This window comes from Tetranychus urticae, unplaced genomic scaffold (assembly GCF_039701765.1).
Source record: "Tetranychus urticae isolate SD_2017Ah unplaced genomic scaffold, NJAU_TeUrti_SD_1.0 Scaffold_4, whole genome shotgun sequence".
Taxonomy (NCBI): Eukaryota; Metazoa; Arthropoda; class Arachnida; order Trombidiformes; family Tetranychidae; genus Tetranychus; species Tetranychus urticae.
In genome coordinates, this window is record NW_028315836.1 from 232212 (window position 1) to 256225 (window position 24014).

Genomic DNA, 24014 nt, shown 5'->3' on the forward strand with positions numbered 1-24014 from the left:
CTTGATAGTCGTCATGATGATGATCCATGCTAATCATATCTAAAAGATTGAAATAAATTTCTCGAGATTATCCTTTTTTTTCCATCCGCATCTTGAGTAATGAGAAGCAAAATGATTATTATGCTTGTAATTATGGTTGATGTTCATTGAGTAATGCTTGACCGGACAAGTGATGAAAATGAAATTAATTAAATTAAACTTTTATCCTTTGATTCTGTTCATTAAATTTCATTTCTTTACTCTCTTCATGTTGATAACCTAAAATGATAATTGTTTTATTATATTCACTTACAACAGTGAATATAAGGAAATAAGGACAAGAAGAAGATATTTTCATGTTTTCACTGATATTTTTAACCAATTGGTTAACCAATTGGTTAATTATAATTCTGTTAATTTGTTGCCTTTATTAATGTTGATTGTTCTCACATTAGACTCTTATTTAGTTAATAAGACTTTCCATGATGAGAAACGGTTAAATGAATAATTACAATTTAGTAAAATTTTGCTTCAAATGATAATTTCCGATGTTTAATCAATTGAAAAGTAGCAATAAAGAGAAAATTAAATCAATATATTTCCTGGTTTGCCAATTTATATACTTGATCAACTCTCCACCTTTGTCCGCATCTTTTTCATCTTGATTCATCTTCCTTCTTCCTGTCCATTTGGATGTTTTATTAATAATCAAAGCAACTGTTGGTTTTAATTGCATCAATAAAAGCAACAGATGAACATTTCGCTAATGAAGTTGACACCAAGTGTGACACCAATAAAGAATCCTTTGTTTCTCAATTGAATCTCGATTCCTTTCTCATTGAGAAACAATCAATTGAACAAAAACATTTGGGAATAAAAGTTCCAACTGTGAATCAACAATAAATATTCCAATAGTTATTTTGTTCAATGTTTTTACACCAAATTCATTTACCATTTGATTCATTGAATCATCAATTCTTTTTTTTCATGTTTTCCTTTTACTCACTTTTCTGTATTTTCACACCTTTACCCATTCATCATTGAAGGTCAATTTGATTGGTTACAGGCGTTAATCAGAAAATGATTAAGATTTTGCTTTGATTAATCTTTACTTTAAAGTTCTTCACTACATTTCATCAATCTCCATGAACTTCATTATTATTCTTCTCTTTGTTTTCTCTCCTCGGAATATTCTGTTAATTTCTAGCTTCATCAACTCATGTTATATTTAGTATCGATTCAATTTTAACTGTTCAATGATTTTTATCAAATGTTCAATAATCTATTTTGATGGAAAAAGTTTGTCTTAATTTGAGCTAAAAGTATCATCTGATTGATTATATGATTACTCAAAAGGAAAGCTCATCTTATTCAGTTTTTGCAACTTTTCCAATCTTTAGTCAGTTCATCATGATGATGATTATATATTTAAACTACAAATTGTAGGTCAGTTTTATGTTTAATTCAGTTAAACTTGACAATCAAGTTACCTTTTTGATTGTTAACTTGAAATGAAGTAACAATGATAAACTTGATGTAGGTGGATGTTGAAGGTAAAAAGACTTGATTCGCATTAAATTAGTATTATTTTTGATCGAGTTTATCATTCTTCTTTTTCGATCATTAATAACCATTTTTGAGCATTTTTGTGTGTGTTATATTATAATTGATGCAAACAAGATGAAAAGATGATGATCAGTTACGAGTCAATATCATCCTTTATCCTGCAAAAGGTGTGCCATGATTATTATCGTGTATCGGAACTTATTTATTGATAAATAAAACCACAAATGCGATGTTGACCTCAATTTATTAATAGTTTATCTCAAAATGATATTGTTCACAGTTTGATAAAAGTTGATAAAAGTTGACTCTATGTGATAGCAATTAGTTAATCTCGATTCAAGTTTCAATCAACTATTAATTACTCTCAATTAATTATCTATTCATTGCTTTATTTGCTCAAACATTTTGATAAAATAATCATTAGTTTCACAATTAAGATTCAAGAAATTATTTCCCAAAACTCAAACGTGATCAATAGCTTTGCCTTAAAATAATGTTTAATGAAATCTTTTTCACCCAAAAATAAGATAAATTGAGTTGCCTTGATCGTCACCATTTTATCATCTTCCTGCTCTTATCATCATCACACAATAATTGCTGATCAAGTTTTGATCATAACTTAAAGCAATTCCTTGATTCGTTTTTTTCCTAATTAACCTTGAAAACAAATGCAATACAAACTAAATTGAGTTTCACTCAAAATTCCAATTCTGATTCTGGGTTAGCGAACAACTAATCTTGGAATTAAATAATTTTTTGTCTTGGAAAAGGCATTTATCAACTCAATTCTGATTAAATTCTGATTCCCAATGAGCACAGATTGCTCAACATTGACAATTTGATGGCATAAAAGCCATGTTAATTTAAAGTGAACATTAATGTTGCTGTTAACTTTATTTAGAATCAAAGTTATCAGAATTAAAGATTGAAAATATAATCCAATAGCACGATTCTGTTGTATAAATGAGCAAAGTTAATTCAGTTTTGCTGAACAATGGATCACAATTGAATCAAGTTATTAACCAAAAATAAAAGGAAAACAATCAAGTTTCGCTTTTATTAAGTAGGATAAACCTGTTGGTGTTTTTGGTGCTCATTCAAAGTTAACTTGGTAAAGATTAATTAGCTTTTAAATCCATGATTAATTGATGAAACACCAATCAGTCTAATTAGATGGTGAACATTTAAACTCTACTGAATGCTCAGATAAAGCTTCATTTCTCCTCCTTTTCTTCATTATTAGTCTCAGCATCCTTCAATTTTTTATCCTCATCTTTATAAACCATTCTATTAATACAATCACGTTTCCATTAAAGCACATAATGTACAGATATTTGGACAAGGAAACACCCGAACATTTGCGCTAATATTTTTTAAAGATCAACTTTCTTCATCAAAGCCAAATATTTTATCTCAAAGTTAATCTTGAGATTATTGATGAACATTCAAACTTCAAGTTTTCATTCATTCTAATGACCTGAATCTTTAATCTCCTAGCAGTTGGTCAATCAGAAGCTCGAACATTTTCGATTAACCAAATTTCTAAAAAATAAATGCTGAGAAATGTCCAGATTGTTATTGCGTGATCAACTGAACATGTAACACTTGAAAATCTAATAATTAACCGACCAAATTGCGTGTTGAAATATTGAAAATAATTTCAACTTTTGCTTCGTTTTTATGCTGATGATGTATTGTGATTTAAGTTGATTAAATGCGAAAACGATCTAACCGATTGATTAGTTTATTTGATTATTTGATTTACATTACAGACTTTCATTTGTTTGCTTTTAATTGATTGAAATATGCATTGAATTGCTTGAACTTTATTCATTTATTTACTTGTAAATCCTTCGATATCCATTGCAATTCATTTTTGGTTATAAATTGGTTTCAACTTTTCAGATTGAGTTTTGATTCATTTGATGAAAGTTGTTTCTTTCAGTTATTTGGTTAACTTTAACTTGATGGATTGATAGAGCGGTCAACTCGACGAGTTTCAAGTAAATTGAATGCAACCTTGACTTGACCATATTCAACCTTCCAAATGGGTCTGTTAATGATCATTAAATTGTTAACTTATAATGATAATAATCAATAATCGATTAATCAGTCTAAAAGTTGATGCTCCAAATACTACATGATACATGAATCTAGTAATGGTTTAAATTTTGAAGCGCAATTAACAAAACCAATAAAAATTAAGCAAATTCAATTTCATCTTTTTGTTCCACAATTTTATTCCAGAACCGCTCCTTTTGCATATCATGAGTCTCAATTTTCTCATTGAATTGAATATTTTTAGTCATTCTTTCCTTATAAATTGATATAACTTGAGAAAGCAAAGATATCATTAGAATCCTGGAAAATGATCAACCTCAACATGTGTTAGGTGTGTCAGCACCAAACTGAGCAACGATTAAAGGTATTACAATACGAATTGATGGTTTAAACTAAATGTAATTTTAAATTCGAAATGTTGTAATTCGAAGTAACAAACATAATTTCAATTTGCATGGTTTTCACTCAATGCTAACCTTGAAATTGAATCACTCATTTGACATTTGCTTGTCTGGTTAACTCTTTTCTGACTCAGTCATCGAATTGTCTTCATCTTTGAAAAGTTATCATGAATTCTGGAACATTCATATTCGCTAGTTAATGATTGTTCAAAGTGCAATATTAATGATCAATACTTTGGTAGCCTTAAGGATTCTGTTAATTGATTGAACAATTTTTCTCAAAGTGAATCTCAAAGTTCACCCTAAAAACAAGCATTTCATTTTTTCGCTCATTTACATGATGTTCGTTTATAACAATCAGGATTAAATTGATGATCTTTTACTTTGATGACATTCATGCTTTACTTATAACTTGTGAACAATCATTAACTGAATCGTTGATTAACTTTGAGCAAAATCATCTTAGCTTCTGTTTCCCACGTTTTCAAAGTGTCCAGATAATCTGAAACAGGATTCATGATGAAGATAAAATTATGCTAAAGATAATCAGTTAATCTTCATGTTTTATTCCAGTTTAAATTTTGGTTTTTTCATTAAGAAAAAGTTCCAATTTTAATTTCATGAGCAATAACAAAGATTGTTGGTGCAGTCAATGAATACACTTGACATTCAAGTAGCTTCAATTAACAACTAATTAAATATCAAATTGATTTACTCCAAATTTGTTGGAATCAATAGAAACTTAAAAACTGAGATTTCACTTTTGACTTTTTCATTTCAAATGATCATTTATTTTCCATTTTCAGGGTTAACCAAACCTTTCCCAACTAACCTAAAACTGTTAACTGTTTTGGCGCCTTAAATTATCGTTTTGTAATTAATATCAGTAAATGTATAATAAGCTCAAGATTTGACCAATTTTGTGGCAAATCAACTTGTTAATAGTATTTCAATCTTTCAATTACTCTTGTTGTTTGCTCACTCAATCTGATTTATTAATCATTCAACCATTCCGAATGCATAGATAATTGGAAAGACCGATTTTACCATCAATAATCTGATGAGGTGAATTTAGGTGATGATGGTGATGATGATGAAGAACATCGTTGAGATTTAAAACATGAAACATGATTATATTTGAATCAATCACAGAGGCCCTTTGCACCCTCAATGTTAAAGACTTGTGACAATTTCAATGCTCATAAGATGAATCAGTTGAAGGAATCATTCGTTGAACTGATGAGGATACATTTGCAATAAAAGATGTGACATGTTTTGGGTCGTAACTTTTACCCTTAATTTCACCTCCTTTTTGCACTTACAAGATGTACTTTCAGCTTTAATCTCGAGTGAAACTCCCTTGTGAAAAGGTTACAGCATTTTTATGGTCAACTATCATTTCAAAAGAAATACAAAAAAGTCTTTTTGTTTTTACTTTTTCTTGGGTCATAAGATGATTGTCACAATCATTTCAATCTCTTTGTCATGTCCATGAATCAACATGTTAATCACTTTGAGATTTCAAATATTTTAATGTGTCTTTTGATGAACCAGAAAATGACAGATGAACTTTTCAGAACTTTTGATGAGGCAATTGACTAGATTTTGTTTATTCAAAGCAAATGTATTTTCATGTTTTGTTTATTTAGTTGAGACTAAAGAGTTATATTGCTGGTGAATTTGATTTGAAAACAAACCTGATGTATCCTGGTATCAGTTAATTAATGTCAAATTGTATTTAGATTTCATTTGAATTTATAAATAATCTATTGAGAATGAAAAGTATCATTTAAATAATTTTTCATTTGATTGCTTTCAGGCGATTTATAGTATTAATAAAATAATGAATCTTTTGACCCTTTACCTTTGTAAGGTAATCTTGTTGGTTGTTCATTAATTTTGATTGCCTGTCATTTGTTGATACAATTTTCAAGCTCATTTAATCACGATTGACAAACTGTGGCCATTTTGTTCACAATTAACTTTATAATTATGCTTCTTAATTAAATGTCAAAATTTTCCTATTAATTCTCATTTTCATTGATCGATAATTTTAATTCATCCTTTCATGATTGGAAAAAGTAATTCTCAGTTGGAAACTGTTTGCACCAATTAAACAGTCAATTTGTTGTCATGAGATGAAAAATTACAGAAGATTGAGAAATTAAATCTACTTTACATGATAATCAAGTTTAAGCAAGACAAAAATCAGATTTTACTGAATTTTATTGGAAAGTTGATCGAGTTGACAATCAGAGTTACTTCGCATTGAAATCATATCAGTTCAGTTCATTTTTGAATCTAATGATTTAAAGTCTTAATCAAAAATCGAAAAAAATAATAAAAGAATTTTGAGATTGGAAAATCTGTTTAATCAGAAATTCATCAGAATATATCAAAATAATTGTCTAATGTATTAATAGTTGGATTTGTTAAGCATTGCAACTTGATTAAAGTGATTCAATGTTTAATTCATTTTTTAAATGAAACCAGACAGATGATGATTCAAGGAAACTCTGATAGTTGCTTTCATCAGTTTGATATTGTATATCAAATCGTCTGATATTCCTGAATATCATCAGTTTCATCATCGTTCTGGTTTATTAATTAAGTAGACATCATCTTGCTCAACAGATTACATGTCATGTTAACTTTAATTTGACAAATTGTTTCAATACATTTGTTACATTTTACTTCCATACTGATTAAGTAACAAATTAATAAGTGATATTTGCAATTCAAAAGATGTATTAGAATCTATTTAAATTCCGATTGAACTTGAATTTTGACCCAATTTCGGTGTATTTACAATCATTTAATATTCGGAATTAAATTGAGAAACAAAAACATTGAATCATTTTAGCCAATTGTTCATTTGACAATCTAAAAATAATCATTTAAATGTTGATTAATCACTTTTTCATCCTCAAGTCTAATAGTTGTTATTTGGTCAACTATTTTATTTAATCATCTAATGATTATTAAATTATCAATGAGAGCAAAATATTATTAGAATCTCAGAATATCTATTCATTCATTAAGAGACTCGTCTAATTATTTGAATATTGATGATAAACATGTAACTATTAATAACACTTTGAAGCTCAAAATCAATCGATTGTAGACATTTCCCCTTGAATTGGGTTAATTTAAACTGTATTCAGGTTCTCAACAAATGAGTCAAAAACTGAAATGTTAAAACTCGTGTTATTTAACGTTTTAAATTGATAGATCAATGTAATGCAAATTAATTTATCAGATTTTGGATTAAATAATCAACTAGCCTTGGATAACAATCAGCATAATCTAACCTTAACTTTACAATCAAGTAATCAAACACTTTTCAACAAACCAATGAGTCTGAACTATTCATGAGTCCTTCAGTCACCTTTACGATTTGCTGTTTTCATTTTGACTTTTATTCGACCTCATCAGTGACTTGTTTTATTGATTTCTAAGTAAACTCTATTAGTAAATAATAGATTTTTGATGTTAAATCATTCCTGAAAATTCATGTTAATACAGTTGAGTTTAACCATAATTATTGAAAAACGAATTGAAATACATGAATCAGAAAATGAAATGGTTTCATTCCTTTATTATCTGGTTCTTACTTTACGAATGTGAAGATCAATAACAAAACTATTTAATCGCAATTTGTGGTTAACAGATTTTCCATAATGATGTTTGTTCAGAGTCGTTTGTTCGAACCAAGGACTCAGTAACTCATATTTTCATGAAAGTTCTGGCTCTACCAAGTGATGTAATAATCAACAATAGATTAGTCGCACTTTCTAGGATTGCCTGTAAGAAATGTAAAGCAATTAGACTGGTTATCATGATAAATGGTGAGACACACTTACTAAGACCAAATGATGAGTTGAATAGTTAAGGGAACCAAATACACTGAAAAAATGTCGATTCTCCATGTGCTCTAAAAAAGTAATCGATTTTATTTTAGCGTTTATAGTTGAGTCCAAGTAAAGTGATTGCTTCAACTTGTGCAGGTGTTGATCTATCTAAAATAAATGAATGACCAAATGGCAGTTAAATTGGTTGATTGACAAAGTATTAAATAGAGCTTAGGAAACATGATTAGAGTTTTACCTTTCGTTGTCCGTAAGCACCAAAGATGAAATGAAATGATTGACCGCAAGAAAAATTAAGAATAGCATAGCCAATCAGAGCAGCCAACAAGAAACTTGGAACTTTGACGAAAAATATTATATAAAGAAGCATGGATTGGACACAAAATGTAACTAAGAAGATGATGTTGTTCAAAAAGAACCAAAATCTGTTTGAATTGTTCAACTGCTGCAAAATGTCCAACAAACAGCTTTGAAATTTGATTATCGAGCCACTTATTGACAATGAATCGGACGAAGGCGGCGATGGTGATGCTATAGTCCAAATGGATGTGAAAGATGCAAACATTTTGTCCATTTGTTGGGCGAAAATGTAAACAAACAAGAAATACAGAGAAGTGAAATTAATTACATAAGCACCACAAAAAAGACCAGTAAACACATTAAATGGTAGCCAAGAGACGGCATAGATTGTATATTCTGGTGGATAAACATAGAGAGTTGGCAATGAACAGAGCAGAGCTAATGATCCTCCGGAGTAAAAGTTGATCTGATTAAAAATAGCAAACATTTTAATCAACTTGTAAGGTAAGCCAGGGTAGATGGGATGATGAGTGGTTGAATAATGTTGAAACACTTGGCCAATACTTTTGGCCCAATGTTGAAGCGATGGTTCACGTTGAGTTTTGTAAAGATTCACTGCTAATATAGCAGAACCAGTTATCCAAATGAAATAGATTGAAGCCAATTGTTTACGAATAGCATCGCCAGCGGCTAATGATATATCACCAATGTAATAGGAAAAGACAGAAAGTTGAGTATAACTTGCTTGCCAAGCTGCTCTTAAACCGGTAATTACCAGAAAAGTTAATCCAAAACAAAAGTACCAAATCTTTGGTTTCTTGGGATAAACCAAGTAATCAATATCTACCATTTGTCTATTGAAGTACTTTCGAAATGCTGGGTAACTTTCAAATTCAGTTTGTTCCATTATTTCGGGATCTTCAGTGATAGAGTCCATGGAAGAAATTTGTTCAGAATGTGAAGATTCGTCGACGAGATCTTGCTCGTCCATACAATTATTGGTGATCAAGTGATTGCTTTTCCTTACGCTCACAAGACTTTGAGTTGGATTATGTTTTTGATTTCCAACTTTTTTAAACTTACTTTTCGTTTATTTGCCATTCGTAGAAGGAGCATGTTTTTATTGTCATTTTTGTCATCATTTTATAATTGCTTGCCATATATCTTACTTTATTCACAGAAAAGTATCATCTTTTCTTAATGATAATCATATTTTACAATATTAACCATTTGCATGCAATATCAACCAATCTCAGGTCATGCTAACCAATTCATCATTTGTGGTGCTCTCAAACATTTGAAAAAGTAAACATTTATATAAATCATCAAATTTCATGATAGAATTGTGACGATTTTTCAAGCAAGTTATTCATTGAGTTTCCAGCTTCCTTGTTCACTGCTTTTTCTTTCCATCTTTCAATTCCATATAGAGTCTAAAAAGTATGATGAATGACGTTAGGTAGATCATAGAAGCGATTGCTATTGGAGGAGTGATTAACCAAAAAAGTAGACCACGAGAGAAAAAGGATTCATCAGCATCAATTTCCATAGGCGGCAAAATGGGTACAATTAGGATAAAAAAGCTATAAGTCAACAACGAAATGCCAGTAGTTGTCAGGGCTATGAGTCCAATCGATCGATCCCAGTTCTGCAAGAAAAAAACGAAAGCAATGAACAACCATGTAATTTTCAAAGTTTAGAAAAGTTCTCTTAGTTAATTGGTTGACGTGTGTGAAATGAGAAATTAATCAGAAAACAAATGCAAAAAAATAATAACTATTCAAATTACCATCCAAGCTGAATCCTCAAATAGAGCCGGCAAGAGCAAAAACTATTGTATTCCGTGACAGTCATTGATCAAACCAATTATACCAGAGCACAATTTATTGGTATAATCATAAATTAGTAATTAAGATAACGAAAATAGCTCAAGAAGAAATAGATATTTGAAATGAAATCACAAATTAAGTTGAAAATTACTAGATTGATTAAAATGCTAAGGCTATTAATGATTTCACTGTTGATGTTTAACAGCTGAAGGCGCCGCCGTGAATATGAAAACAGTGACACCTAATAGACTAAATATGCACTACTTATTGGGTAAAATGTGCCATTAAATTCAAAGCTTTAAAACCAAAGACATTGTCTTTGTATCATAATCAGGTTCAAATGATTGATTATTTACAGTTAATCAAATTGACCTAAAAATAATTGACAGAAAAATAAGTCAAACATGCAAAACATGGAATCCATTCAATTTATATTAAAGTTGTCTTTGGTTTAAATTGAACATCATTTCTAGGTCGCTATAAAAAATCAATAAACGTTTATCTGACAGTGAAAAATATCTCGACCAATTTTTCAAGTTCGAGTTTTCACATTAAAAACGAGTTAAATTAAAAGGCAAAGTACAATAAAAATCAATATTAAATTCAATAAAGAAGCACAGATTGATGTTGGGTAAAATCATCTTTGATCAGTTTATATTCTGAATGAAAGGGAAAGTCTGAAATGATTAGAATCAATTTTTTCATAATCAAATTGCACTTTCACAATAAGTTAAACTTGCGTGGGTCTTTTGTTTATATTTTATCTGATAATGAATGATCTTAAACATGATTAATCTTGTTAAGGTGATTTGTTTCATTACAATTATATTGATCGACACTTTTACTCGTCAAGATACATCTTTGTCAAAATTATTTTATCAAAACTCATTCATAAAACCATCTGACCAAATGAACAGCGAATGACCCTTCGTTTAATTACTCAATTAACACGCTTTCTGTCCAAACTTCGTTTTAAATTGTGATAGTAATGATATGATTGATTACTTTAAGATTTACTTTACTTGGGATTAGCGACTATTAAGCTTGTTTAACCTCATTGAGACAAACATGTGATTAGAGATTCGCAGTGAGAGCTTAAAGATTATCAAATATGACACGATAATTAAATATAAATTCATTAGTATTATTAGCTTGTAACCGGAAGAAACTGAATCAACATCCTCTTCATCATCTTTATCAGCAAATAAGATAATCCTTATTGTGCCTACTTTAATTCAAATGACTTGTCATGTTGAAATAGGACGATTAGTTAAGAAGCGACAATTATAATCACAAATCATACAAACCATTATCAGAAGAAACAGAATTATTGAGAATCAAAAGGCCTGAAAATATCACTTGAGTCAAGGTTAATTGTACAACCCATGAAATTAATGAGAATCTTTTCCCTGTGAAAAAACGGAAAAACAATGCTTGACTAATGGTTTTTACCTTAATTGGGAATTAAAAAGAAGCCCACATTTATTCAAGTAATCATTTAAATCTGTAATTGATATTCGAACAGATTGATTCAAGGCTTTTAATTCGCCTCAAAAACAATGTTTTTAATGATTGTCCACTAAAATTGTAGGTTATTTTGTTGCTAACTGTTAACATTATTGATTCGCCAGAAAAGTCTTATTCTTATTTTTATTTCATTATATAATTTGTCTTTAGGTATGAATCCCACCCGAAACTAACCTTGAGACAGTTTCCTTCTAGTCTACTGATTGATGAAACTTGTTCAATTTATATCTATTTTAAGGTTCCTATTGTTTTCATGATCATAAATCTTGACTCTTCTTGCAAAACAATTGATGAATAATGTCTGCTTTACCATTTCTGTCGAGTCAAAACAAAATAACTAATGATCTTGGACTCTATCGATCAACTGAATGACTAGAGGTTTGGTGTGAATTTGCTTTGGATTCTGTCTAGATGAATGTCATTATCATGATGATAAACATGGCTTACCACATGTTAACTTATTCTCATCCTGCTTTGTAGTTAAAAGTCAAGTACATGAAATGAAATATCCAATGAAAAGAAAAGCAGAAATGAATAATTCAATATTACCATTTCTGGTGCTTTTTGTTGTCGAGTTCAAAACAGATGAAAAATTGAATTTGCCAATTTTGTGAATCAATTGTAATTCATTTAAATCAAAGATAATGTTTGATAGAGTTATTAATCGAGTAGAACTGTCTGATGCTTTCATTAATTGTCAATTTAAACCATTTTTTATATTTAATGCTCTTAAATGATCCACACTTGTTAATTATATCAATATTTTGATCTTAAATAGGTTGTTGATATTCTGAGTCGATGTTCCTGTCCATCAAAATTCCCAATGATCAAAGTTGCTGATGGAAAGTATCGTATTGGTGATACTAAAGTTCTTATTTTTGTTCGGGTAAATAACATTTTCTCAGTTAATCTTCTTTTAATCTTTCCTTTCTCAATCATAAATTTACCCGAAATGTCATTAATTTACAGATCCTTCGTAATCACGTTATGGTTCGCGTTGGTGGTGGTTGGGACACCCTCGGTCACTATCTTGATCGCCATGATCCATGTCGATGTCGTGCAGGTAACTCATTGAGCTATCAAGAAGACATCAGAATCTTTGTCATTTATTTACTCACAATTTTGAACCATTTTCAGGGAAAAGAGAAATGAGGACAAAAAATGTCTTCAATTAATCATCTTGTGAACATCACACTGAACAATCAGTTGATGACTGAAAACGATTATGATATCTGATAACTATAATAACACTTAATAGTAAAAAAAAGAAAATAATTGCAGTAGTAATTCTGACATTGATTAACTCTGAATATTTCACTTTAATACTTTTTTTGCTCATTTGATGGCATTTAAAGGCATTTCAATTTAATCATGGCCATTATCAAGGCTTCAATCAGATACTTTTATTTGACAGATTAAGGTGAACACTTAATCTAACCCTTGCTATGGCATAATATGAATGATGAGCCTTATTCATACTTTAATCACTTTTTATAACAAAAATTTACTTTCTTTTATTTTCGTCTTATTCATACTTTTAGGACATCGTTTTTCAACCTCCGCAAAGGTGACTTTCACTGAAGGTGATGATCCATCTTCTGGGCCTAAAATGGTTGTCACTTATAATCGGTAAGTTATCATTAAATAAATGCTCAAAGGAGTTTGATTTTAATTTTTTAATCTTGTTCTTTATTAAAGACCTGATGAGCCCAATGCGAACCAAGTTAATGGCAGTGTCGGTTTGACCAATGGAAATGCCGTCAACTATTTGAATGGACGTCAAAACTCAATTTCATCCAACTCTTACTCACCAAATCACCACTTAAAACGTCATAACAGTGGCCCTATGAAAGACGATTACATCAATTTAATGGGATCACAATCAAATCGCAACCCCAACAATTCGACTGTAAATAATGTGACAAATGCAAGTAAATGTATTAATGGCACTCTTACATCTCGACAAGAATTTCAAGGATTCAATGGAACCAGTGGCACTCCTCGATTTTCATCATCATCTACTTGTTCAACATCATCCTCAGGTTACCCTGAAGTACTTATTATTGACCGTCAAGAATCACGGACATCCCACTATTCTGATGATTCAACTGATACATCAAGTGTAATAATGGAAAGTCCTTCACCTACTCAATTGGATAATCAACCGAATGATGATTTACAATCAAAACAAGAGTCACAATCAGCTATCAAATCAAATAAAGGAAAGACAACAGTCACAGCCAAGACAAACAAAACATGTCCAACATCAACATCAGTTGCAACAGCAAATGCCGTGAAAACGCCGCAAAGAGGCACATATCATGATTCTTCCTCGTCAGAGTTTTCAGAAAGTGAAATCAATCAAATTTCTGCCATAAGTTCAACAGGTAGGTTGATGATATTAATAAATTTATCCAAAAATTTAATAAAAAACAAGAAAAATAGATTTTTAAATGAGTTAAATGAGTGATTTGCGTTTTGTAATGGAGTAAATTAAAATACGAAATTAGCTGAATTGACCTTGTATTGTTGATACACTCACATACCAATTAATGGAATAGTTTAAAGGAAACAATATCGAGTGGGATTATGAATCGTCGGCGGTGAAGGTCATTACTGAGCTTCTGATTACTATTTGAAACCTGAAAACATGGAAAAAATTATATCAAAAAAAGGAAGAAAAGTGTAAAAGATGGAAAAATATATTCCATTAAGATTATTAATAAATATTTTAATAGTTTATAATCAACTATTAATAAAATAACAGAAGGATAATTGGAACAAGAGAAAGTGGAACATTTAGGAAATTTAATTGTTTTACTTGTATTGGCATGGATTTCAATTGAGTTCAAGGAATAGCAAATTTATAAATCAATATATGATTACAATTGAGTTCAAGTTACTCTAGTAGAATTGATTTTTCATCAAACGTTGAATCTTTCAAACATTTCACTAATTTTTAAAATGTTTTGCTCTCTTTTAACATCAATAGGTGGCAGAACACGCAAATGCTCACCAAGGAAAATAATGAAAACAAGTGACCTGCTTGGTACGCAAAAACCTTCCTGGGCTGGTGACGATTTTACTTTAGAAAGCAAAGAATTAACTAATAAAACTGTCAAATCAAATGGCATTGCAGGTAGATTGGATGGATCAACTCTTTCATCGCCCTTCCAGCGTAACTGTCGTTATCGACGCTCTGAGCAAAAAATGTCTTCCCGAGGATATGGTGACAAAGGATCAAATAATCAGGATATTGGAAGTGATCAAGATGTAAATAAATCGCGAAGTAGTGAAGATCTAACTCAGGTTAACTCTAAAATGAGCTGGAATAATCCTATTAATGGAAGAGCTCGAGCTGCTCATTCGATATCATCATCACCCAATCGCAAAACGATGAATACAAAACGAAATATCTCAGATGTTAAGGAAACTCCGGTCTCATGTTTTGAAAGGGGTCGTAATTATTATGCTTCTCTTCCCAGGAGTCGATCATCATCTCAATCTTCCCGAACTCCATTATCAGACCATCCAGGAACAAATAAAACAGCTGTTGGAAATAGCAACACCAATGCATCACCATTTGTTCGTGGTTCTGTTGGTCGATATTCACTCAATACTCCCCGTAGCAGCTTGCCTGAATCAGTTTCTCTTGGATCATGTCGAGCAGATCGCTTTGGATATGTATCATCTGCTAACAGTAAATTATATCGACAAAATTCCGAAAATTCTGAAGCCATAAGAACATGGACTTTTAAATCACGTAACAGGCCAATGTTGGATCCAGATTTATTTAAGCCTTGTGAATCTAGTCGATCTCCTCTTAGATTTGGTACTCGACCCAGGCCTAGTCTAAGGTCAAGAAGCAGTGATTCGTCCCCTAGTCGAGTTCCATTAAATACATTGGTGAAAATCACTAATGGTGGTCAGTCTGTTAATAGTTCAACTAAACTGAATCCACAAATAACTGTTGAAACTAAGTCTTTGGGTGATAGTGACAATAACAATAACAATAATGATAGCCACCAGAACCATGAATTAGATGGAAAAAATACTGGAGAAAATCTCAAGAAATCAGAAGATCAACTTAATTTACATAACGATATTTTGAAAAAGATGGAAAACCTTGTTAATCAATATCAATCGCGTGTTGAACGTGCTATGCCTTGTAAAATTGTAAACAGTAGTGAGTCTATCAACTTAGAAGCTGAATTTGATGGTAAACCAAATGATTCTGTGATAAACTGCTCACAACTTAAGTGTAATTCATCCAAGATACCAATGCCAATCATATCAACTCCTAGGAAGAATTCATAGATTATTTATGTTTGCAGGAAAGATTGAAATTATTTGCCTGAATTCGACATAATTGTATGTTGTTGCTCAAAATTTAAGGAAACGACTTGTAGTCCGTTACTGGATCGATCGACTGATGCAGCATAATTTTATGTTACCGTCAATGAAAATTTATCTAATCATAACTCTGTCAATATCGTGTAAATTAATTGTCCATAGTTGCCTTGACAATTTTAAAACCTTAACCTGTCATAAATTAATTAAACGAAACATTTCATCTAACAAGGGAAGGTGCCTAAGTGGTACGGTCGGATTCGGGAAATTTTATGATAAATCGATAGAAATGTGTGCAAAAACATGTCAGGTGAAATTTTAGGACTTGCAAATTTTCGCTTCAATTTTTATTCAAGTTTTCAATGCTTTAAGTCAACTTTGCCCATGAAAAATGACCATTATGAAGCTGTGAACAACATTCTTTTTGTTTGCTTTTTTATGAAATGTCTTTGTTTTTGCCATTTTCAGCTTATTTCAATGGGTCTGATTAGACTTTAAAATAGAATAAAAATTGAAGCGAAAATTTGCAAGTCCTAAAATTTCACCAGACATGTTTTTTCACACATTTCTATCGATTTATCATAAAATTTCCCGAATCGAACCGTACCACTTAGGCACCTTCCCTTGTAAGAGAATGTATATTACAAGAATTCTGCCTTTTATTCCATCAAGTGTGTTGAAGTTATACATTCACTTACAGATGTAAATCAGGAACTCTAAATTTTCAATGATCCTTATTGGAGAGAGATTAAGATACAATCAAATATCAATCAAGAAACTCATGAAATCGAATGAGATCTCAGATCTAAATTATTGAGATCAGTAAGGCGCAATTTATCGCCATATTTAGAAAATTGGTGCTTTTCGTTATTACACTCACATGGTATTGATACAAATCTTCAGTTTAAGTGAATTCTAGGGTTATAAATATTTCACTGAATAGCTCATGAATGGGAGGAGCTGAAATGCTTTCTAGCACCTTTCCACCAAAAGAAAGCCACTTTCAGGCTTTGAGAAACCACTTAAACTTAATTCTAAATTTGGGAATTCTCTCAATTATTTTGCAATGGCAATATGACTGGAATAATTCTGTTGAGTCTCTGCTTGATCCCAAGTTCAAAGATTTGAATTTAATGAATTTTCTAGTCAAAGCCTCTGTCTTTGTCGTTAAGACTGCGACAATTATCAAATGAACCACAAAAAAGTTCGCTTTTCCTTCTTCTCACTTGAATTTTCTAATTAGACGAAACATCTTTCAGAAAACAAAACACAAAACTAGATTTGAATTGTATTAAATAAATTTAATTTATTAGGATCAAATCTGTAAAAAATTTTAAAACAAAAATAATTTTAGAATAAATTTAAAGTTTTAGTTGACAAATTAAGAAAAATTAAAAACTATTTAAACCACTTATGAATGCCTTATACACTTTAGCCTTTTCTTTATTCGTAGTTGTAGTTAACATGATTAATTCTTGTGATGAAAACCAAAAGCACTGGACAATTTCACCATCTCTATTGTCTTGAGTTTGGATTTGCACAAATTCTTTGCCTTCATGATATCGATAAAAGTACAGTTTACCAGATGATTTACTAGAAAAGACGAGATAAACTTGACCAGGTCCTAACTTGAAAGAACTCATCGAGATAACATTTAAGGGGAAAGATTGTCTCAGTTCAGCTTGAATAAGTAAAGAATCACTATTGCTTAGCATGTAAACATTAACCATAGAACTTGAATTATGCATTTGGATTTTGTCTTTGGAACAAAAACCAGCCTCTAAAGTGTTGGCAACTATAAGGTAAACTTTCTTGCTCGGGACAACTTCAATGAAAGACATCTCAGTCGGGCTTGAAGCAAATATAGAACCGTGATGAACAAATCGTTGCTCTTTAGAGCTCCATGCATAGTAAAATATTGCTGGTTGGAATGAACAGTTAAGAGGCTTTTCTAAAACAGTTAATAGCGTAGTTCGGAAAATAGTAGAATAAAATAATTCGATTGAAACTACTCTAGAGCTCTTGATTGAACCAATTTGCTCACAGTTGGAAGGTTCGTGAAATTGCCTTGAAGTACAACGATAAACCAAAACTGAGGCATCAGAATTCAACTCAGGTTGCAGTGTAACTGCATAGATTTGTTGAGAATCGATGAAATATTTGATATCAGAAAAAATCTGCACCGGGATGATATCATAAGAATCTTGAGCATAGAAAGAGTCATTCAGATTTGACCCATTCGTATATCCTATTATGATGTGAGAGTATTCTGGACCAGAACTGAGATGCTTTTTATCACATTCTTGTGAAGATGAGTTACTCCAGGCTGAAAGACTGATTGAATGATTGTTCATAGAAAAAATTACAGGAGGAAAATCTTGGCCCATTCGATTGGTTAATCGTTCCTTCAATTTTTTAATTCCCAGAATGTCAAAACTGAAGGTCCTCCGAACACATGAGTCAGTTCGATCAGCAAACCACAAGTAAATGGATCGACCAAACCATAAATCAGATTGTATGCTGTGAGGAGATGAACTAAACTGATCTCCTTCCAAACGATAATCACGAGAAATTAAAATATTGTCAATATGGTCAGCATCGATATCGAATTCGTTGAAATTATCAACGTAATCAAAATATTCATATTTCAACCGTGGTTCACCAATTGATCTTGAAATTCTTTGTATTTCCAATATTTGGCTTTCCACGGTGGATCCAACCTTTTCCACTGCCTTTTCGAGTTTGGCTGCTGCACTGAATCCTTGTTGGCTTTCATTTCGAATTCGAATCTCTCTTAAAAGTTTAGCAGCTGTAGCAGCTTCTTTCATATTGACTAAGTCATGTGATAATATAGTTAAATCGGTTTCGTTGATATATGATTGTGGGCCCGTGACCAAATTGCCCCGAATATATACTCTGCCTGTAATTGAATAATTTCCTTTAAGAATGGATGATCCAGTAGTAGAAGCAAATTTTTCAATTGGAATGCCATTTATTTGTTTCACAATTAACTTTTCAACTGTAACAGGATCCTTGAATTCAACTTTCACTGTATCGCTGAGAGATTCGGTATTTGGTGAACGAGTTTGGTGTCTGCGTATCTCAAGCGATTCAACCGTTATTGGCTGCGTGAAATTTGTAGATGTTGTTATAGTTTCATTCATATAAGATAACACGATGTCACTAAAATTGACTTGAGCTAAGACAGGCGTTTTTACATTGGTCAAAACGATTGGTTTGTCAGAGTAAAATATTTTACGACCTCTTATAACATGGTGAGAATCTGATGGCTTGATGATTTCATTATTAAGCTTGGTTAAATTGAAGTTATTAACCAAGCCTGCAACAATTAAGTTTCCTTTGAAGAGAACATCTCCATTTTTTATTTGCAGCGCTTTGAACACTTTTTTCCCAGTAATTTTTTGAAACGGAGCTGATTTTTTTACGCTGTCTTCATAAATTGACATAATATCGATTCCATTAATTTTATCTGATGTATATAACTCATCCACTTGAATATCATCATCGAAGGTAATCAATGCATTTAAACTTTGCTCATCTGAGCCTCTAATCGTCTGGGATTCAACATGGTCAATATCTACATGGTTAATTGTCTGATCGATTAACCGTAAATTACCCAAAATATTTAATTCACTAAAATTTATTGGGTCTGGAATGTTAATTCGTTGTGAATAATCAGGACGGCTCGACTTTAAAATCTCCTGTAGAGAACAATTGTTGATGATACCAGATCCAACTATCAACTGAGAATCAACATGAGCATTGCCATTAATAGTTAATGAGCCATCTAGTTCAATACGCTGGTCGAGACGAATTAAATCTTCAGGATGAATTCCATCTAGCTGAGCTTCGCCGTCGATAGTCAAATAATCGACTGTTACTGTTGAATTGACTACCACAGGCCTGTTAAATTGATTATCATACTTTGACACGTGAATATAATTTTTCAAATATTCAGCATATTTGTTATTCAAAGTACCACAGATAATTGAACCGTTGACAAAGACATTACCATTGATCGTCAAGTTTCTAGCGGCAGATCTTGTCTTATCGTTTTTAAAATGTACGTGAAGATCATGTCCATTAACAGATCTTGTATTAATTGCATGATGGAATATTACTTCATCTTCAAATCTTAAAGATGAATAAATAGCTTGAGGAGAGTCTAGTGTAACAACAGTCGATTCAATGTTGGTCAAATTGACGCCATTTATTTTCCCATCCAGAACAATATCATCAGCGAATAAGCCACCTCGGAAATCTTTGTTCTCCAAAGTAACGGAAGGTTGATCATGCAGTACCAGACGATTCAATTGATCATCGATCGAAAGGCTGTTTATAGTGCTTACATTAAGACTTGTAAAAGAGATATGATTCATTTTGATATTATCGCCAAAATACCATTTACCACTCAGAGTTTGTTTTTCATTAATTAACATTACATCTCGTTTAAGAACGAGATTATTAATTTTTTCAGCAATTATGTTACCCATTACATCGATAGATGAAAATGTCTTCTTCCCATAACATTCTTTTCGATTATCAGGACCATTTTTGATAACTGTTTCCGCTATAGAATTCCAAGGGTTTCCATTCAAAATTTTGCCTTTCATTTGCAAATCTCCTGAACCAAGAATTATATGTTCAAAAATCTTACGACCGGTAATTCTTTTGCCAGTTACACCAGAGTTGACTTGGACTAAATCATCTGGGATCGAGAGTCCGTTTATTTCTTTAGTATGTGCTGATTCAATAGAAAGCAAGCCATTGAATTGTGTGCCCCAACTGATCTTTTGGTCTCTTGATTTGGAGAATAAGCTGTCTAATAACGAGTTAATTTGAATACCGTTTATCTCGTCAACTTGAAGACTTCCATTAATAAACAATGTATCTTCATAGACAACGTTGCTTCTTTTAACAATTGATTGATCGTACATCATTGATTCAACATCATTTAGGTTGATGCGTCTGAGCTTTGTTTGTTTTGAGATGATATTGGATACTTTAATACTACTATCGAAAATTTTTGTACCATGGATAACTTGAGGCTCCATTGCACTTCGACGCACTACATCACGATTTATATCAATGTCGTTTATTTTAGCTATTGTTAAACTTGAAGCAAATGAGATATTACCATCCAAAACTATAGTTGGCATGCTGTTCAAAGTTCGTAAAGTAACCAAATCATTTGGAAACTGAAGATTGTTGAGTTTTCCATTTAAAGTAACTCTAGATGCTGCCAGTGATTTGAATGTTTTAGACCCTGAAAGATGGTTCAATTCTTCTGGTGTTAATCCATGGTTTAAATTTTCGATTATCAAATTGTTCACTGATCGAGCTTGCAATGTTTTTATCGATGGTGCAGTATCAAACTGAAGGCTGGAGATCATTGAAGAGGGTCTGTGAATATTGATTGAATGTCTGACCAGATGGTTCCAATCGTATCCATTTAATTTCCCTGTAAGATTAATGTTAGCCATTGAAGAAACATTGGTGAACTGTTTGGGACCGGTTATCTTCTGATGCAGACGTGACTTTAAAACTAGCTCTTCTCGATTTATATCATTAATTGACTCGAAGGCAAGTGAATTGAATGATCCATGGTGAATCTTTAATCGACCAGTAATAACTTGTTCAACGGCGGAATTGGTTTGAAGTACGTTTGAAATGTTGATACCAGACAGAAGACCATTTACTTTTAAATCATCAACATAAAGCCCGGACTCAAACGTCCAATGGCCGGTAACTTTCTGGTTGCCTGATTTGCGCAGTACATTGTTCTTTAACTCATTCAAAGTGATTCCATTTATCATTGTGGTTGGTTTAATTGACTCGATAATAACTCTATTAGCTTTTATCGGGCCCAGAAAATGAATATCTCCATTTATCATTTGCTTATCGCGATCTTTCCGGACAACACGATTCTTGATTTGATCTTCAATCACCTTCACCTCCTTCCATGCTCGGTCCACGCGTTTCTCAAAAACTTGGCTGGACAATTTATTCTTATTGAAAGGTAATGTTATCTGGATTTTAGTTGCCATTAAGCTACCTTTTACATAAACGTTTCCATTGACCCGAAGGGTCGTTTCGATTGATTGTGGTTGATTTGTTACCCATATTTTCTCAACTTTAGCCTTTAAATGCTCAACGAGTTTATCACGTTTTTTAAGCTCGAAAGAAAGTGTTTCCAAGCACTGATTCAAAGCATCGAATACCCTTAAATTAACTCCTTTAGTTTTCAAAAACTGATAAAGGCGATCTGCGTTTTGTGGGGTTATCTTGTCTCTGGCAATGTCTCTAGTTGGATCAATATGAGCAAGGCTAGATTTCACATCGTATTCACGGTTGCTTTTCGGAAGACCAGCAGAGAATGAGTTGGTTGATTGATTTGGTGAAACCGAAGATTTGTTGACTTGAGCTGATGTACTTAACTGTCCATGGAATGTTAACACAAAAATAATCCAAAAAATATTTGATATTGTAAACCCGATCATGATGTTAATGTTAAGTTGCTTTGGAATATCACTACATGCTTTATTAACAAAGAGAAAACTAAAAGAAAATACAAAAAGTCAAAGAGTAAAGAAGTTGACTATTCAATGTAAAAAATATAACATGACATTTGAGAAAGACAAAAGCTTTAAGTTAAAGCTTATCTAACAGATTTGTCAGAGGTTAAGAGAATGAAAGATAAAAGTGAAATGTAACTTTCATTGGATTGCCAATGAAGATTGAAGCCAGGTCTTTCCCCCTTCAAATTGTGACTCTTTCAAGTCATCTCTAAGGATAATGTAAATGAAAATTTGAATTCAAACCAAGTCACATTTTGCGCCTTAATAACCAAACCATTTTCTGGTAAACTGTCAACGCTACTGAAAATTAAAATTATTTTTCCAGATCAGCATTTTTTAAACTCACCTTTTATTCAATGCTTTTCATTAGACATTGAAGATTATACTTTTAAAATTATCTTATCCGAAAATGGAACCGTTTCATTTTACAGTCAATTTTCAAGTTTATTTGAGACAGTCACTGGTAATGAGCTACTCTGTAGACTCACAGAGTAATTGAACTATTTTGTTTATTCATAGTCCATTTTCATTTACAGAGCAAAATCTCAGACAATGCTGTTAATCATGTTTCGCTTTTCAGTAATTAGACAATTCTTATCGACTTATTTCCACTAAATACTGCTTTTTCACCATATTTTTATCACTCAAATCCAAAAAATCTACAATCTGTTTCTCTCTCTCGGAATTCAACTCTTACTCTATACTGAACTAATCACATTTGAACAATAGATGGTGTATTTTACATGGATACAAACTTGAAAGCGTTAGTGTCTATTGGTGTAAATGTTTGTGGTTAGTGTAAATGGTGCGAGAAATGAGTCCCAATATTCAGTGATTCAGTGTCGGGTCAACAAATCCGCAACATTGATCACGCATCAATTAATCCTTCTTGTTCCATATTGAAATCACCTTAGTTCATCATCAACGGAATAATCAAGATCGTTATTTGAATCATTAGGAAAAGTCAATCGAAACGGAATCAACATTTTTCTGACTGTAACACATTCAATAGACCGGATTAGCTTATAACTTTGATTCATCTTTTATTGATGCAAACAAAAAGCCAATTTACATGATCATAAAAATATCATTCTGGTACAATTGTTTATAAAAGTGTATCAAATTGTAATAGTAATTATCATTATAAGTAAATAAGCTCATTATTATGATATACAGATGTGAGAAAAAAATGAATTGATGTTTATGATAAGAACTGAGGTTTAATGATCAACTCAATTTCATGTAATCCTAACCAATGAAACTCAAATTATTACCATTTATTTAAAGCAACAAAAGTAATTGTCTGTTTATCCAAAAACAAGTTTGAAGTCACCGGGAAAGAGTTAACCAATTTTAAACCTTCAACTGTCATCTCAACTGAAAGTCTAAATGTGAACTCTTGGAGACAAAAATAATTGTTCACCTAATTATTCAAGGTGATTCTCATAAATATATCAGTTGAACAATTAATTTAAACAGATTTAGCAATCATTCTCAATAACTAGAACATTTTGCACTTTTCTTTGCGATAAA

At 31.6% G+C, this 24014-nt stretch overlaps 3 protein-coding genes across 6 annotated transcripts in view; 1 reads left to right on the forward strand and 2 right to left on the reverse strand.

Moving 5' to 3' along the window:
* Window positions 1–16110, forward strand: part of LOC107363135 (uncharacterized) — a 31021-nt gene extending 14911 nt beyond the window's left edge. For all 3 annotated transcript variants that reach the window (XM_089269948.1, XM_015930310.3, XM_089269949.1), the window contains 5 exons: window positions 12311–12418; window positions 12502–12595; window positions 13074–13161; window positions 13231–13919; window positions 14525–16110. In XM_089269948.1, coding sequence (XP_089126074.1) covers window positions 12311–12418; window positions 12502–12595; window positions 13074–13161; window positions 13231–13919; window positions 14525–15849 — 2304 coding nt within the window. In that variant the 3' untranslated portion in view covers window positions 15850–16110. The remainder of the gene's footprint in view (window positions 1–12310; window positions 12419–12501; window positions 12596–13073; window positions 13162–13230; window positions 13920–14524) is intronic.
* On the reverse strand, window positions 7572–10221 carry LOC149092902 (uncharacterized). 2 transcript variants are annotated; one of them, XM_089269943.1, is made up of 4 exons: window positions 9966–10221; window positions 8115–9824; window positions 7871–8026; window positions 7572–7811 (listed from the first exon to the last, which is right to left on the reverse strand). In XM_089269943.1, exons 2-4 carry the CDS (start codon window positions 9165–9167, stop codon window positions 7734–7736), a joined length of 1287 nt encoding a protein of 428 aa, XP_089126069.1. In that variant the 5' UTR covers window positions 9168–9824; window positions 9966–10221; the 3' UTR covers window positions 7572–7733. The 2 variants fall into 2 exon arrangements, 1 of the variants encoding a protein (XP_089126069.1); XR_016200326.1 differs by lacking the exon at window positions 9966–10221 and having other exon boundaries at window positions 7871–8022; window positions 8115–9634.
* A 1052-nt stretch (window positions 16111–17162) lies between the features above and the next one.
* LOC149092903 (uncharacterized) lies at window positions 17163–22686 on the reverse strand. Its single transcript, XM_089269946.1, has one exon. The coding sequence runs from the start codon at window positions 22401–22403 to the stop codon at window positions 17274–17276; it is 5130 nt and encodes a 1709-aa protein (XP_089126072.1). The 5' UTR covers window positions 22404–22686; the 3' UTR covers window positions 17163–17273.
* Window positions 22687–24014: the final 1328 nt, after the last annotated feature.